The following is a 17,517-nucleotide window of genomic DNA, read 5'->3' as shown; positions in this document are numbered from 1 at the left end:
ACGATCATGGCACCTAATACTGTGCTGGCTGACACCACCGTCACGAATAGCATCCCCTGCAGCCCGGTGTCACCAGAGCAGAACCGTATAGTCAGTAAATGTTCCACAAGATGATGGCTCATGTCTTTGAGACTGGGAAAAAAAAAATGTTGCTACAAATAAGAAAAAAAGAAAGAAATTCTCAGTAAAGTAGATAAAGTCCATTAAAGTTTAACCAGAAGGCAAATGCCATTTTTATCTACTAATTTTTAAGAGTCAGTGAGAAAAGTCTATGGCTCTTGAATTTGATAAAATCATCCTTCAAAAGACACTCAATAACTTTATGATAAATTACTATCAGTAGTACTCAGGGGGAAAACAAGTAAAATATCCAAATTATTTAAAAACAAGTAAAAACCCAAATTATTATTCTGCTCAATCTATGCCCCATTACCATGGGTATTCCTTGAAGATAGGGACTTTTGTTTGCTTTGTTCATTTTTATAGCCTTGTCCACCCTCAGAACAAAGCCTGGAACAGACTGGTGTTCAATAAATAATATTTGTTAGTAAGTAAATCAATCAATCAGAATAAAACAAGCCACACATTTAACGGTTGAAAAAAAGTACAGTTTTTATCCAAAAGTCTGGCAGACAGGTATTTGTCTTACCTCATCCCTGTCTCATGGATTTTAATTGCTATGGAAAAAGCAGCTCCAAAGACTCTGAGATTTCTATACGTTTTCTGGAAACTTCCGATTATGTCCTGCTTACTTTACAGGCAGAGGTTTCACTCTTCTAGTTTTCTCACGTGGGTTTCCTAGGCATTGTCACCCCTCACACTTGTAGCCAAAATCTTCACCAGGAAAGCAAGCAGCCTGTGCAGACCCAAAGTGATGTGAAGTCGCTTAGTCGTGTCTGACTCTTTGCGACCCCATGGACTGCAGCCTACCGGGCTCCCCAGTCCTTGGGATTCTCCAGGCAAGAGTACTGGAGTGGGTGCCACTGCCTTCTCCAGGGGATCCTCCCGACCCAGGGATCGAACCCAGGTCTCCTGCACTGCAGGCAGACGCTTTACTGCCTGAGCCACCAGGGAATCCCAAAGGGACATAACTAAACCCAAAGGACATAACTAAATACAGAGATGTTTCCTTGGCTCGACATCTGTTTTAAAATCTATTTATTTTTAATTGCTTTACAATATTGTGTTGGTTTCTGCCACACGCCAGTATGAATCAGCCACAGCTATACACATGTCCCCTCCTTCATGAATTTCCCTCCCATCTCCTACCCCATCCCCGCCCCGCCCCAGGTTGTCAAAGTTGGCTAGGTATCTTAATGAATGAACTTCCAAAGATATCTTCAATGCCACAGGCATAATGATTAAATTATATTTTTCAAAAAGGAAACTCACAGATCAGTATAGTGACTTAAATCTTGAGTTATACCAAGATTTGCAACCATTCAAGTCATCTGACCTTAAGTGGCTCGATGAGGGGTTCATTTGATGAGGAGTTGGGTGGATGGGGACTGCTAAACTACACCAGAGAGAAAAGTGTAAAGGCACAAACTCATTTTCAGCAAGTCCCCTAGGCCAGTCAGGTAAAGAGCACTTATGATCACATATTTTATTTGCTTTTGCAAATGAGTTTTGCACACATGAATTTTCGTAAATGAGTCTATAGGCCCTAAGGAACTTTCAGATGGTAGCAAACAAAAACGTTAGTGTGTTTTGCTCACATTGTTAATACTGGTGCTGTCTGTACAAGAGACATAATGAAAATAAACTACCACACCTAGGGAGCCTCGAGCAGAGAGATTTAACTCCTGGAAATTATGTTTTTATTTGTCCTGTGCACCCCAGGATAGGGTTTCCCACCATTTTCTTACCTTGCAGAAAGCCCTCACCACATTCTAGAGGAGTGATTTTCTTCTGTCAAAACTATCATGAAATTAAATATCGGCAGCAGCAACAGTGGGTCTAACATCCACTGATACAGGCTCAACATACACAGGGAAGGGGGAGCTCAGAGAATGTAGTCCAGAAAAGAGCTAAAAGTTAAGAGCAGCCAACAATCTCAGGTCGACTTTAGGATGAAGAGACTCAGGCTAGGGTCTCCCAGAACCGCAAGTTCAATCCCCTATATCCTGCATCTTGATCGGCAGGGACCAAATGTTGCTGACTGCTGGGCCCCAACCTGCCTCCTTCAGGAGTAGATGACAGAATGCAGTCACCCTACAGCTCATAGGCCTAATAGCAGCATCCACTTGTCCACCGTCCACTGAACTGTAACAATGACAATAATCTCATAGCACATGACATGGATTTTCTTCTGTACCACCGTCCTTATACAGTGATTAAATGACTATTTATAGTTAAGGAGGTTAAGGCTTACAGACATAGTAATCTAGCCAAGATCAAACAGTAAGTGGCATAGCAGGTGCTGGGATTCAGAAACAGCAGCTCTGGAGACCCCACTCTAAACCAACATGCCTCAGTGCAAAATCTAGACTACCAGGCACTGAGTTTGGCCTCTGTTTCCTCGTTTGAAACTGAGGGAAGAAATACAACCGCACAACACAGAGTATGAAATGGGACATCTTTGCAAAGCTCCAGGGCCAACGCCTAGTATCTAAAGGTACTCAACATAGTTGATTCACTTCCTCCAGGTGTATAGAAATGAAAAAGATTTCATCACTTCCCTGCAGGGTTGGAAATAGGTCTGGAGATGAAAAACCACATCCTTCCTTATAAATCCATTCACCTCTCAGACAGCACTTGTGGAAGTAATTTTAATCCTTCATGTTTGTGGAAATCATTTCAAAGTAAAAGCACTCACACCTCACTCCCCACGAAAGATGTTAGAGTTTGGTGCAGAGGTCCCCGCAGTAAATCACCCGGTGGCACTGTTTTCCTCTTCCCCAGCTGTGGGAGCCGTGCTATAACCAGACAGCATCCTACTAAAGCATTGACACACACCTGAAAAAACCACCAAGCCCCAAAACTGGAACGGAGAAAACGTTTCCAAATCAATTTTCCCTTTCGTCTTTCTTACGAATCCTCAGGCTCCCTTCCTTTCAGCCGTTGAGTTGAACTTCAGGTAGAGAGAAACATTTAGCATGAAAATGATTCTCCATAAAGCCTGATGTCTTTTAAATACATACAAGAGTTGTGCATTTAAAATATACTGAGAACTCTATACAGAGTATAACTTTTTAAAAACCCATGTTATTTAATTCTGTTGCTTTTGTTTTCAACTTGTGTATGGTACCACCTATGTCAAATGGAAGCGGCTCTGCAGATATTTTCTAACACAACAAAAAGCATTGCCTCTTGGCAGAAATAAAAAGAATATTTAGATTCTCCAAGACGGAGAGACTCTTGAAATCTGTAATGTGACCTTCCTCAGAAACTATTCAAGTCATCTGGGAAATGACCCCATTACGACAAATATTTGGTTTTGTTCTACTTTTCAATTTACCGCTCCATTTCAAAGAAATTAAAGCATCAACAACTGGTGTTTATGCAGGAGTCACAAAGTACCCAAACAGCCACATACATCTCAGTTTCATTCAAAAGCTGGGAAAGCAAATCAATGGAGGATAATGGAATGGGATAAAATTAGCTCAGTCAGGGAGAAAACATATTTGCCTTCTCAGGTGCCTCTTCTCAAATGGGCAGAGAGGGGGAAAAATTAAAACCCGGTCCCCCATCACCATAGACCCCATAATTCATCCAGGTGGCCATCTGCCAATGAAACTGATGAGAAAAATGTTGTGAAGGAAAAAAAGTTGCAACCCCCGTTAAGTTTTTTTTCTGTTAAGAAAGCATAACTTTTCTCTTTCCTTCTTGCTCCACCTTCTATTTGTTACATTTCCAATTAAGATTTGGCTATCTAAAAATAGGTAACTTGGCACTTACGAGTCCTGTTAGTAATGCAGTCCTTTAAGCTATATTCTGAAACCATGCAGGGTCCATAAATCATGGCTCTTCTCACATGAAATGAGAAATGCTAAGGTCAACTGAAATTTCTGGAAGGGTGGAAAGGTGGAGCCACCCCAGTTATTTTTCTGCAAGTTGCAATAATTGCAAATGCCTCCGAGGAACAACTCAGCATCAGCAATTCTCCAGCTCAAACATAAGCTGAATCATCGAAGCTACCTGTGACCAGGTAAACCCCAAAATGCACAGTACTGGGTAAGAGACCCGGAGGAGCTTTTGTCTCTGATCATCCATCTCCTTCCTCTTCTTTACAAGCCTGTGGCTGACTCCTGATGAATCATCTGGTGAAGGGAAAACTAAGACCTCCTAAGAGGTGAGATGCTGGCTTGGAAATCCAGTATGTTTATTCCAAGGAAAACCCAGTCCACAATTATGTATCTATTCAACATCTTTAGAAACATGCGTTCTATCCCTGGGTTGGGAAGATCCCCTGGAGGAGGAAATGGCAGCCCACTCCAATATTCTTGCCTAGAGAATCCCGTGGACAGAGAAGCCCGGTAGGCTACAGTCCAGGGGGCTGCAGAGTCAGAAACAACTGAGCCATTGAGCACAACAGCTTGGAACGCACACTGCATCGCTGAACCTTAGTCCCAGGGTGCCTTATCCTTACGACTCGCGGTATTTGGGGCTGTGGGTGGGAGGAAGGAAGGTGGTAAGAAAATGCCCGTCTCTATTTTGATAGGAAGAGGAGCTTAGAGTCATCATAGTTCCATGCTGAATGAAAGCATTCTCTCTCTTTCTCCCTCTGATGGTGCTGAATGGAATATTCACAAGCTCACCCAAATTTAATAAGCCTGCTGGGCTGGGTGATTGCACTTTTCAAATATGCTAGTTCCCATTTGGGGCTATTTTGTTTAGAATCTCTGTTTAGCTGTGTACTTACACTTTGAGCAAATGAATCACAAAAGGTGCAATTTTGTAAATCAAAAAAATCAAGAAATAGTCTAGCAACTAGAAAAAGCCAGAGAGGGACAAATCCCTGGCAATTGTTTTTCAAGCCTCAACCCAGCCATGTTTATTTCCAGCCGTTATATATCCCCCAAGGGTCAGGCTCTGGGCAGGAGGAGAAGAGCTCGGGGCCTGAGAGAGAGTGAAGTCGCTGCTCGGGACAAGGATGCGGCTCTGCCATGCCAGGGCCAGACAGATGTCCCAGGCACCCAGGAGAGATAGCATGGCCTTGCAGTCAGACAGGGCCGGTCAAAGTCCTGGCTTCATAAAGTCTGAAGTGTATTAAGTACACACAAGAACTGTGCATTTCAAACATCTGAGAATTCTGTAAAGAGAAGAATGACTTTTTAAAATGACAGGTCCCTTACTTCTGTCACTATTATATTCAACTTATCTCAAGGGAAATGCTACAGCCACTTCCAGACCAAAGAGAAGGAGAAGACGTGCCTTCTTGAGCAAAGAAAGACATTTAGATTCTGTAAGAGAGGCACACTTGAAAGTGGTCTTTTTCAGAAACTATTCTGGTCATCTGGGAAACAAACCTAGGATTACAAATATTTGTTTTCATTCTACTTTCCCATTTACTACTCAACTTCAGAGAAATTAAAGCATCAACCACTGGTGAACAGACATAACCAGAAAACTCACACAAACACGCCCAGGGGAGGGGTATCAGCCAAGCCCGTGCACTGTGGTCATTACTCCATCACAACAGAAGCCACTCTTGGAAATCACACCTTATCTTTCCAAAACCTGGTGCTTATCCAGGTGATACTATCAGCTCTGTCACCTTGAGTATGCTTCCTGATGTCTCTGAGCTTCAGTTTCCTTATCTTCAAAATGAGATCACATACCTATCTCAAAGGCTCATTGAGAGTTTACTGGAAGACCATAAACAACATGCTTAATTAATACCATGTCCAGCAGATGACAGGAATTTAACAAAAGGAAGCTAAAACCCTCTGCATTACAGCTGAGAAGTCCAACTTTGGTGAACATTTCCATCACCATCAGTTACTCAGAAATGAGTCCAACACAGCCTAGCCCCTATCTGCTCCCTCTGACCTTAGGTGAGACCCACTGGCCTGCAAAGGTATCGCAGAGAGTCAATTTTTCAGACTGAAGCAAGCTGTGTACATGAGTTACAGGACACTATAGGGTACACACACACAGATATACACACACCACACACATTTGCTTTTTAAGCTTCTTTAACCCAGTCTATTATAGGGCCTGAAATTCCCTAATTCATTCATTCTTTAAGGTACTTTGTTCATGTTAAAGCTTAACAGATGATTACATGGAATCAAGGAACCATCACTACTCAACACATGATATTAATAATCATATCTATCATAGAATCAACTCGAGCTTGTACCAGTCAGCATCTGAGCCCTGAAGCACCGACAATCCTCCCAAACATACAAGGCGGACACTGCGCCCATTCGGAGACATGGGCTCTGAGACTAGGAGACTGGGTCAGTGCTCATGGCCACAGAGCTTGTAAGTGATGGAACGGGAATTGAAACCCAGTTCTGTTTAGCACCACAGCCTATGCATTCGGTCACATTTTTCGCCACACCATGCTGCCTCTGCTCTCACAACAATTAGTTCTGCAGATAATGCATTCACACTCACCGTGCCACAGTTAGGGAGGGTCTGGAAGAGATAAAGGTACACACTAGTTAAATGTATTTGGCAGCCAACCTCCAAGACAGTAGCCAATGAACCCCACCCCCTGGCACCATGAGTCTGTAGTCCCCTCTCACAGTGTATCACAGTTGGGCTCTGAAGCCAATAGAACGCATTAGGAGTACTGGTGAGTCACTTCCGAGGCTGAGTTATTAAAAGCATGGTAGATTCTGCCTTGGTCTCCTCTGGAAACTTGACTTGGACAAAGCCAGCTACCATATCCGGAGGACTCTCAGGCAGCGCATTGAAGAGGCCCATGTTGCAAGAAACTGTGGCCTCTGGCCAACGGCCACGTGAGTGACCACACTGGGAGCAAGGCCGCTCGGCCCTGGCCCAGCCGTCCGGTGACTGCCTCCCTGGTCAACTAGAGCATCACGAGACATCCCAATCCAGATCCACCCAACCAAGCTGTTCTGAACCCTTGTTCCTCAGAAACTTCCTAATAACTTTGCTGTTTAAAGCTGCCCAAGTTGGAGGGGTGTTACTCAGCAATGAATAAAACAGTATAAAAATCTGACAGAAGTCAGGGCTTGAAGCAACTGTTGGCCAAGGGGAATGAAGAATGGTGTTCACCAAAGTGTAATAAAAATATTTAGGTCATGAGGGCAGACAAAAGGGAGAGATGGACTGAAGTGAGAAAAATACCGTAACGATATCGGCAAATACTTATATCGCAGTTCACAGATTAGCTCATTTCCTCCTTACAGCAATCCCATAGAGCAGAGGTAGAGTTATCTCCATTTCACAGATACAGAAACTGAGGCCCAGAAAACAAACAGTTTGCAGGGGTCACTCAGCTGGTAAGTGGCAAAGCCGGAATTTGCCCAGGCAGTCCAGCTCCAATTCCTACACCCTTAGCCGACCCACACACTGCCTCTCAGATCAACAGAGAAACTGAAGAAAGCAACCAAGGCCCTGCCAGGGGTCAGGGGTCAAAGCGAGCCCCAGAGCTTTCTGGCCTAGACTCTTTCAGTGTTGTTTGACAAAGGTAGTAGTAAAATTCAAAGTGCAGCAGTGCTCCATTGATTTCATTTAATCTTTGAAACACTCCTGGGGGAGAGATGGAAGACATACTATCATCCCCATTTCACAGGTGAGAAAACGGAGGCTGAGTGACGTAAGGGGATCACTTGGACTCCTGTATTTAGAATCAGAGTTTTCTTGGCAAATTATGGAATTTTCAACTTTGAGCAAATTCTGATATGTTGAAACTCTCTTGTTTGCCTTATCTATTGACATTTGCGTTTGCCTGTTTACATTTCCATTTCCATGGACTTAAAAAAGAGAAAAGAAAATCAAAGAGGAAACAGCCCCATGAGAAGAACATGAGATTCCTCAGTTCAGTTCAGTTCAGTCGCTCAGTCGTGTCCGACTCTGAGTTGCAGCACGCCAGGCCTCCCTGTCCATCACCAACTCCCGGAGTTCACCAAGACTCACGTCCATCGAGTCCGTGATGCCATCCAGCCATCTCATCCTCTGTTGTCCCCTTCTCCTCCTGCCCCCAACCCCTCCCAGCATCAGAGTCTTTTCCAATGAGTCAACTCTTCGCATGAGGTGGCCAAAGTACTGGAGTTTCAGCTTCAGCATCATTCCCTCCAAAGAACACCCTGGACTGACCTCCTTCAGAATGGACTGGTTGGATCTCCTTGCAGTCCAAGGGACTCTCAAGAGTCTTCTCCAACACCACAGTTCAAAAGCATCAATTCTTCGACACTCAGCTTTCTTCACAGTCCAACTCTCACATCCATACATGACTACTGGAAAAACCATAGCCTTGACTAGATGGACTTTTGTTGGCAAAGTAATGTCTCTGCTTTTGAATATGCCATCTAGGTTAGTCATAACTTCCTTCCAGGGAGTAAGCATCTTTTAATTTCATGGCTGCAGTCACCATCTGCAGTGATTTTGGAGCCCAAAAAAATCATATACCTCCTCAGTTTCAACCAGAAGAAAGTACATTCACAACAAAGCACAATCACAGTCATATTAAATTAAAGCAAACAGGAGTGGCATGATTAAAGTCAGAGCTCAGGGCCTCTTCTCCAAGAGAATAAGATGGATTGCAAAAAGCACAGCTCCCCCCCCCCACCAAAATTATAATTAAATATACATGCCTATTGTTGAGGAATAATCATTAAAATAGCTCCCAAAGAAAGATGTGTTTATATCTAGTCAATTAAATATATATATTACTGCCTTCTCTTCCCCACAGTGTAACAGTCGTAAAGCCTACAGACACGTAGCAGCTAAACACAAGGATTAAATACGAAGGTGCTGATGACACAGAACTGAAGAGTTTCAGACCTGACAGCCCCAGCTCCACAGTCAAAATTTTCTCTTCCTCCACATACCATCTGCCACACACACCACCCCCCCAGCCATGCACTTCCATTTCCTCTGAAGTGCATGTCCATGTAACGTGAACATTATCTAAGCAGGAGGTTTCTTTCTCTGTTTATGCCAGGATTTCTTTTATTTGGGTGGAAGAGATCAGGGTTTGGGGACAGGGTGTCTCACAGATGATTTCAGAAACAGTGCATTCCTTCCCCAGCCACCACCTTCCATGTCAGGCCGGCTACGGCGAGTGATATTTGCACTGATGAAGGCTTCCTCTGCTGTTGCTGGCCAGGCAATCAGGCCCTCCAGACCCTCGTGGCCCACCATTCAGGCATGTCTGCAGCAGGCCTCCAGGTAATCAGTACTGTTTCCCGGCAGCTCTGCCAATCAGAAACCCCGAGTGGCCCCTTTGCACAGCTCTCAGCATGCCGCGCGGCCACACTCCCTTTCCGCTTTACGTCTCATGGCAACACAGACTTTGAGCCTGCTGTTTTTCCATCATCGAGTGGAATTTTTTCATTTCTCTCTGCTTGTGTTGATTCTTTCCCCCTGCTTTATCCTTTCAGGACTATCATAGAAAATATGGTATTCAACACGGATTCCCCAGAGGGCTTCTTGGCTGTGGCTTCAATATGCCTTATTCTGTATTTCACTTCTGCTCCTTCTCTTCATCTTTTGACACCTCAGACTCCATCCTGCCAATTGCTAGGACACCACTAAAATATCTGTGCAGAAATATCCATCTATATTTCTGAACTTCTCAGTGTCTATAAAGCCTGAACGAACTATCGACAGGGAACGGAATTATTTTCCCCATGTTCAAATAGTCCCTAATTTTATTATTACCAAACTATATTTGCAGAAACCTCACTTGCTGAACTTTTTCAGGACCACTCCAATTTCAAATAATCTGGCTCCTCAGGCCAGTGGTTCCAAGCTTTGGTTTGGAAAAATGCAGTCACAGCATGCTGTCAGAAGCCACTCAAGCGAACTTAAGTAATTATTGTATTGACATCTTTCCCCTTTGCTCACTTGGAAAGCCAAACTAGAAAATACATATTGCAATTAGAAATCGCATCTTTTTTTTCCGTTAAACCAAAAGGAAACCTTCCTTACCACATGGCGCACTGGAGACCATGGCTCAGGCCCACTTGTAAGAACTTGTACCCCAACCCACCAGCACCAGCGCGTGAGCTTGCACGCCTGTAGGCACCTGCCTAACAGCTAGCCCACATCCATCCTCAGAGTCACAGTCAGAGAAGCCACATGGTGACGACAGGAAGGGCATGAAGGACGATCCTTTTCTCTCCACCTCCCTCAAGTCCGAGGCTTGTGCTTCCCACCACTCCTAGCAGGCACTCGCCTCACGCTATCCACTTACAAGAAGCACCTGAGGCAACGGGTGATCTTTCTCAGCATCTTGGCAGCTTCCCACACATACCCAAATGGGAATACGACTGTTTTCTATGAAATTTCTCCATACAGAGGGAGGCTGTTCAGCATGAAGAGTTATCAGTCTAGGAGCAGCCTTTTAAATGAGAGACTGGAGAGATTTTCTTTCAAGCATTGCTTCTCAGGATGTTCAAGCTATAGTATTTCCTAAGATGGTGCATAAATGGTGCTATTAAGATAGCTAAAGAATGGAAGCAGAAGCCAGCCTGAGGAAAGGGAGGGGGTGGATGTAAAAGCAGTAACTGACACCGATGATCACAAACCGCGTGCCACCTTCGTGCTCAACACAGCGTGCACACTCTCTCGTAGCCCTTACAGCCCCAAGACGGGGCCTCCTGTCAGACACACTTGCCAGAAGGAGGGCCTGAGGCACTCACCAACTAGGGAGCAGGGAGGCTAGAACTCCAACTCCACCTTGTCTGACTCCAAAACTCCAGCTTTGAACCACTTTCTTATTCTTTGTGGTCAGCACTGTCCAGGGGGAGAGGGTTACAAGGCCCCTGGATTCCAAACTCTCTCATCCAAACACCCTTTGCTTTGATGCTGTATCCACTGACTAGTGTAATCTGACCTCCCTGGCATCAGGACCGCAGGAAGAGTGGCTTCTGTCTAGGCAATGATGAAGAGGCAGTGCCCTGCCTATCTCAGCCTCCTAAACATTCGGTTGCTAGGAGTCGGTCCCCTCCAAACGGGAACCAGATCCTGGACTGCTCCACCTGCACGCAGCCCTCCTTTGTATAAAACCTCCACCATGTCCAACCTCCAGTTTTTATTTTCATTTTCTGGAGACACCAGGCCTCAATTTCACCCTTTAGCTAATGGGAAGTGGCAACTGCAAGCTCTTGTTAACACTTGAGGGCCTCACCCTTCATCATTATACCTATATGCTCTTTTCCACTCCTCTCCAGACAAATATGCTTTCTTTAAAACCATATAACTGCCCATCATCAGTGCTCCTCGAAACGGGCGGACTCATGTATACCAGCTTCTACTAGTGGCACTACATTATAGGCCTGTCTTGGTCCAATTTCTGGGCTCCACAAGAAGAAACAATACTTGAGGTAGTCCCTTGATCATAACTACAGGCTTCCTGGGTGGCTCAGTGGTAAAGAATCCACCTGCCAATGCAGGAGACGCAGCAGGAGCTGTGGGTTCAATCCCTGGGTTGAGAACATCCCATGGAGAAGGAAATGGTAACCCACTCCAGAGACAGAAGAGCCTGGTGGGCTGCAACCCATGGGGCCACAAAGAGTCAGACATGACTCAGTACGCACACACACACTTGATCCCTATGCTGACAAAATCCTTTATATATATATATATATATATATATATATACACACACACACACACATACATACATATTGTTCTTATATATATAATACATTCCATAGAGCATCTGTGTATTAAATACATTTTTGTCTATCTGCTTTATCTAAAGAAAAAGGCTCTGCCAAGAACTGAGCTTTTACCATGTCCTGGGCAGCTTGTGCCAAAAGGCCTGCCCTGCCTACCCTCTGTCTATGCAGGCATGATCAGATTTCACAGGGAGGGTCTGTGAAGCAAGGGGGCCGATATTAAGGTTACGGCCATCTGCCGGGGCCTGATGTGAAAAGGTGCGCATGGCCCGTCAGAGTCCTCACTGAGCACCCTGATGGGGCACACTGGGAGACGGAGCTTACAGCGACGGTGCTGAGGGTGCAAGGGCCCTGGGGCCAGGCCCGGGCCAGGGTGAGCCGTGAGCACGCTGCCGCTGCGCGGCGACAGAAAGTCACCGTTGTCTAAAGAGGGTCAAGAACCTGCTTGGAACAGAGGAGTCAGGACGAGAGGAGACACACAAGGAAAAGTGTGCCGAAGAGTCCCCGTTTCTCATGCTTATAAGAAAGAGTGAGGGGTGCCAGCGCTTGGGAGGAGGGAGGGAAAGCATCCAAAGCATCAGAGGAGGTCAGAAACGAGCACAGGACCGCCAGCCAGAGGTGAGGGGGATCGGCTCACTTCGCTCTAAGGACCTGTGTGTCAGATTCTTTAAATAAAAAAAAAGGAAACACGGGTACCCTCTAGAACACACGTAACGTCAACACAACAGTCAAGCCTCTCACCAGTCTCAATGAGAGGAAGAAAGACACTTTCCTCCCAGGTATGGATTTACAGCGTGTTCTCTTCAGAAGATTCATGCAGCTGATCGAGCACCAGAGGAAAGCAGCGACAGCGCGGTGATGGCCCGTGCGTGATTTGTACTAGTGTGAGCAGAAGAAAGAGAGGCCTGACGTCCGCTCCATCTTTCCAGGCGTGGCCTGCGGCCGCGGCCCCTCACCGTTGCCAGTCACAAACCTGCCACTGCCACCTGGCCCCGTCCCAAGGCTCTCCAGTTTCACCTCAAGCCTGATCCCCGACTGGGGAAGAAACTCTTCCAGTCCAGGGAGTTCCCTGGTGCTCCAGTGACTAAGACTGTGTGATCCCACAGCAGAGAGCCTGGGTTTGACCCCTGGTCAGGGAAGCAGATCCCACATACCACAACTAAAGATCCCCGGTCTGCACACCGCTGTGAAGAAGGAAGATCCTGAGTGCCGCAACTAGGACCTCGTGCAGCCAAATAATAACTAATTTTTTTTTAAACCCTCCAGTTTATAGGAAGTTTCCTTTCCTACAAAACAACCACGTCTCTCCTCTGATGGCTGCTTACATGAGCCTTTTCGTCATTCTTGTAGGGTCCTCTTTCACTGGGGGAGCTGAACATGGAAGGGAGTCACTAAAAAGTCAAGTCAAGAGTAAAATTAAAACACATTTCCCAGGCCCTGCAGAGTGTACAGAAACAGCTCCTTGCCTTAGCTGAGCTCTGAGTACCATGGTGAAAATGTAGCACTCGGCATTTGGCCCACAGCACACATTATTTTGCAATTATACCCGCATGTCAAACATCCGTGTTGGCATTTAAAGCCTACAGAGTTGGTGAGTGTATAAAATGGTTGATGTCCGCCTTTTGCAAAAGTTAAAACGGACGAGAAGACAAATCTGTTTAGCCCAGCATGTGTTTTACCTAACCCGCCAGCAACAAGTCACAGGAAAGAGCCACACAGGTACTTACTATTTGTAACCCATGGCTACATCCACAAAATACTTCCTTCTCTGTCGATAGACATTGTCTTTAAATCCCTTAAACAGAAAAGAGATGAGGTTATTTAACAGACTGCCAAAAAAGTTAGTTGCAGAAGGCCTAAAAGAAAATTGCTGTGATGTTTGTTGAATGTCCAATTCAAACGTAATTTTTCCCCTTGGATGACCACCTTAATGACACAGGCCGAAGCAAACTGTACTTACAGTAAAACCTCATTAAATTTGGGCTATCCTAATTTGGGATGCATGGGGATTCAGACTAAAGTTAACCTTGCCATAAGTAGGCAGAATGGCTTAGTTAAGCAAACTGATATCGTGAACAATATCCTTTGGTTTTTAAGTATCATTTACATGTAACTGATCTTAATTACAAATTAATCTTATCTGTTCAATAAAACAGATCCCTTTAACATGGCTATTCAGTGAGTTAACCTAAATTTAATTGCTTTGTGCAAATAACCAGTAAATGTTCATGCATTAAAATTCTATCACTCAGAATAATCATCAAAATCCCAAATTAGGATGAATTAAAGAGGTTTTGCTGTATGTTATGAGGATAGCCACATAATGCAAAATTGATTACAAGGGATCCAGACACAGGATAGCAAGCTAGCTCCATTTCCTTCTGAGTCCCTATAATTCTGACCAGTTTTCAGCCTCGTTCAAGATTTTACCCATCATCACGCTCTCGGGAAATTAACCATTCTGTCTGTCATTCTCCTATGAAGGGGAATCCTTCTAAGAGGACTCCCTGGTTTACTCAAGAGTCTCTCCTCTTGTCAACAGACTTTCAATTTCCCTTTCTTTCAGGTACTTTCAGACAATCGGTTCCTCCCAGGGGTGTTTCTTCAAACAGCTGGAAGCCCAGATGGTATGGTTTCCATTTAACTTCTTACCTCTGCACCCCCTGGAACCCTGAAGGAAGCCCAAGACGCGAGGGCCCCCCTGGGAAAGAAGGTCGGGCAAGAGGACAGGCTGCCGGGACCACAGCTCCGGGAGGAGAACCGGGACAGGCCCGCAAAGGCCTGAGCCCCCTCTGCCCAATCGGCATCCACTCAGACACGTTCAAGGGGAACCTTAGCTCGTTTTGCTCTCTCTTCCGGCTGAAGGAGAACTGGCCTTGAGGTCAGAAATCTTCACAGGACTGAATGCCGAACGGAAACAAAGAAGGTCCACTGCCAAGAGCCTTTGTCTCAGCAACGACCAAAGGTCAGTAACAGAGGGAGACAGTGAGTGCCCTGAGGTCACCCGAAGGCCCTGCAGAAGGGAAGTGCGCCCACCCTCAAGGCTAGCACTCTCTTTTTCGCTGTGAATTGGAGGTCTTTAAACTGGAGTTCAAAAGCAGGCTGAAGGAGCCTTCAAATGTCTATATACAAAATTTGTGATTACAGTTACAAAATTTGTGACCACCTTTACAAATGGGTCTGTGACCTAAGAGAAAGGTCTTATGCCACAGAGGTAGAAAGTGCTAGAAAGCGCGGATTTCAGCACTCACAAGTCACCCGCAGCAACCTGGGATGGTGAAACTGAAGAATTCCAAGCACCCTTAATACTCAAAGAGAAAGCAGGCCGCGACGAAAGGAAAAGAGTTATGTGAAAATCTGAGCATCTGTCCCCTGATTCCTGCCAAACCAGACACCATGGTAACAGCATCGCAATCTGCTGGGCTTCCCAAAGAATCTTGACTATCTCCTTGGCAAACACCTGCACCTTTTCCAGGCACAGAAAAGAGTGATTTACTACTCATCATGGCTCATCAGCCTAGCGTGGTGGTAATTACACAAGCGTTATGGGCGAACCAGAAATTTCAGCATTGAAACGTGCATGGACTGGCAAGATAGAACAGAGATGCTAGCTACACTAGCGATTACAGAGATACAGAATCCCTTGGCCATCCTTTCCAAATTGATGCCAGGGATAAGGTTACCAGATAAAATATAAGACACTCAGGCAATATTTGGGACATTACTTATACTAAAAAATGTTATTGTTTATATGAAATTGCTAGGTAGGTAGAATAGGGAAAAGGAGTCCAGAATGGCGGTGGCTAAAAGACAAGGAAGGGAAAAGCCCGCGAAAATAGAACAAAAGAAGGTCCAAGGACCAGAGTGAGGACCTCAGGTAAAACAAACAACACTCCTGGCTGGCCCAATTTACACAGGACAGGCCCAGGGAGAGAGAAACAGATAAACAGAGGAGCCAGAGCCAGCTCTCTCTCTCTCTCTCTCCGGCGTGCTGGGGCCTCTTCTTCTCGTGTCTTTGGATCGATGTGCCCTCATGCCTCGAAGATGGGTTTTCCTGCTATCTTCTAAATAAAATGGAGCTGTAACACTGAGCTGTACCACTGATTTGTCTAAGAGCTATAACATGGTCCATTCGAGACCTGAGAGCTATAACACGGTCTATCCAAGACCTGAGAGCTGTGACACGCCGAGGGGGCTTTAATGTCCATCACTCCAAATCTTTGCTGTGACGAGACAAGGAACCGAGGAGCACACACTCGCGTGACAAAATGAAAATGTAACTGGGCATCCTATACTTGTATTTGCTAAATCTGGCAACACAAGCACTTAGAGAGTGCCTGCTAGACATGACCCTTCCTCTCTCAGTTTAAATCAAAGGGAACTGAAGACCCAACCAGCACCCAAACGTGCTCAGCTGAATGTACACTGGCAAGCAGAGCTATCCCAAATCGGTCAACCCTGGCAGAATTCTGGAATCACTTGCCAAGGCTTAAATAATACTCCAAACCTGGACACATTCCCAGAGGTTTTGATGTAAGCACACTGAGATGCGATGCTGGCATTAGTATATTTTTCTAATTTCCCAGAGATTATCTAAACAGAAAGCTTGAGACTCGCTGAGTTAGGACACCAGTTCTCAAACTGTAGAGCTCACTGGACTCTCTGGGAAATCCACTTAAAGGCAGACTCCAGGGCCCATCCCTGGAAGCTCTGATTCAGTAGGCTTCAGATGAGCCCCGAGGCACTGCATGGTTGATGGAAGCCTTATGCAGGGGGCCTTGGATCCCACTGTGAGAGACCCTCACAGGCTAGGTCCTTGCTGCGCAAAGTGTGGTTCCCAGGCCTCCAGAGTGCGCCTCAACTGGGAGCTCCCTAGAAAGGCAGGATCTCAAGACCTCCACCTGCATTTTGAAAAGATCTATGAGGTGTGTATGTCCTTAAATGTTTGAGATGGACTCACCTACATATTTAACCCTTTCTTGAGAACCTCAGCAGCATGACTTACATTCCAAGCCCCTTGTGAGCCATCTCAGCACAAGAACGTGATCCGAACATAATAATCCCTGCCTTGGGACTGAAATTATTCCCAGGCACAAAAATTCCTTAGAAACTTTTATCTATCTTCATCAAATAATAATTTTTAAAACACCAACTTACCAATATTAAATTTTGCACAATGAAAATTTGGTGTGCTTATGTAAAAGAAATATATGTGGTAAAAACTGATGAGTCAGGTAGGAGATTGCCAAGTACTTGCAATTATTTCAAGTGGCTGCATAGACAGTAAGAGAAAGTATCTTAAGATGGGTGCAATTAGGAATGATGGAACAAAATTAAGCATATAAAAATTCATGCTGGGTATTAGAATAAGTTTTTTCACAGCAAGGTCAGTGGTTCCTGTGGTTGTTCTGACCCCCTTTCTCTAGCTGGAGTCATTTCCAAACTAGACTAAGGGGAGCATTTGGAAATAAGAGGTTAGCAAAAACACCCTTTACTGTCCAGGCATTGATCTGCATGATTTAATACAGCATTTCCTTTCCCGGAATTAAGCATTTACTCTTGCCAAAATGCTTTCCAGTTGTTTTATTAACTAGGCCTTTCAAACGCCCCTTTGAGTTTAATAAGCATTTTATGTCCACTTTTTATGTAAAGAATTTGAGTTGCAAAAGTAGAGGGACTTGCCCAAGGTCATCCTGCAAGTTAACAGCTGGTGTCTGAGCCGTCCTGTTACTGCTAAGATCTTAAATCA

The 17,517-nt window shown here is 45.1% G+C and overlaps 1 protein-coding gene across 1 annotated transcript in view; it reads right to left on the bottom strand.

Annotated features, from left to right (window-relative positions):
• The window catches only part of TPH2 (tryptophan hydroxylase 2), a 100,707-nt gene that overhangs the window by 74,697 nt on the left and 8,493 nt on the right, over window positions 1-17,517 (bottom strand). The window contains exon 5 of the mRNA XM_069584016.1: window positions 13,496-13,563. Within this exon, the coding sequence (XP_069440117.1) occupies window positions 13,496-13,563 (68 nt within the window). The remainder of the gene's footprint in view (window positions 1-13,495; window positions 13,564-17,517) is intronic.

Source organism: Ovis canadensis, chromosome 3 (assembly GCF_042477335.2).
Source record: "Ovis canadensis isolate MfBH-ARS-UI-01 breed Bighorn chromosome 3, ARS-UI_OviCan_v2, whole genome shotgun sequence".
NCBI classification, from domain to species: domain Eukaryota; kingdom Metazoa; phylum Chordata; class Mammalia; order Artiodactyla; family Bovidae; genus Ovis; species Ovis canadensis.
The sequence above is the reverse complement of the archived record's forward strand: the minus strand, read 5'-3'. Positions and strand labels throughout refer to the sequence as shown.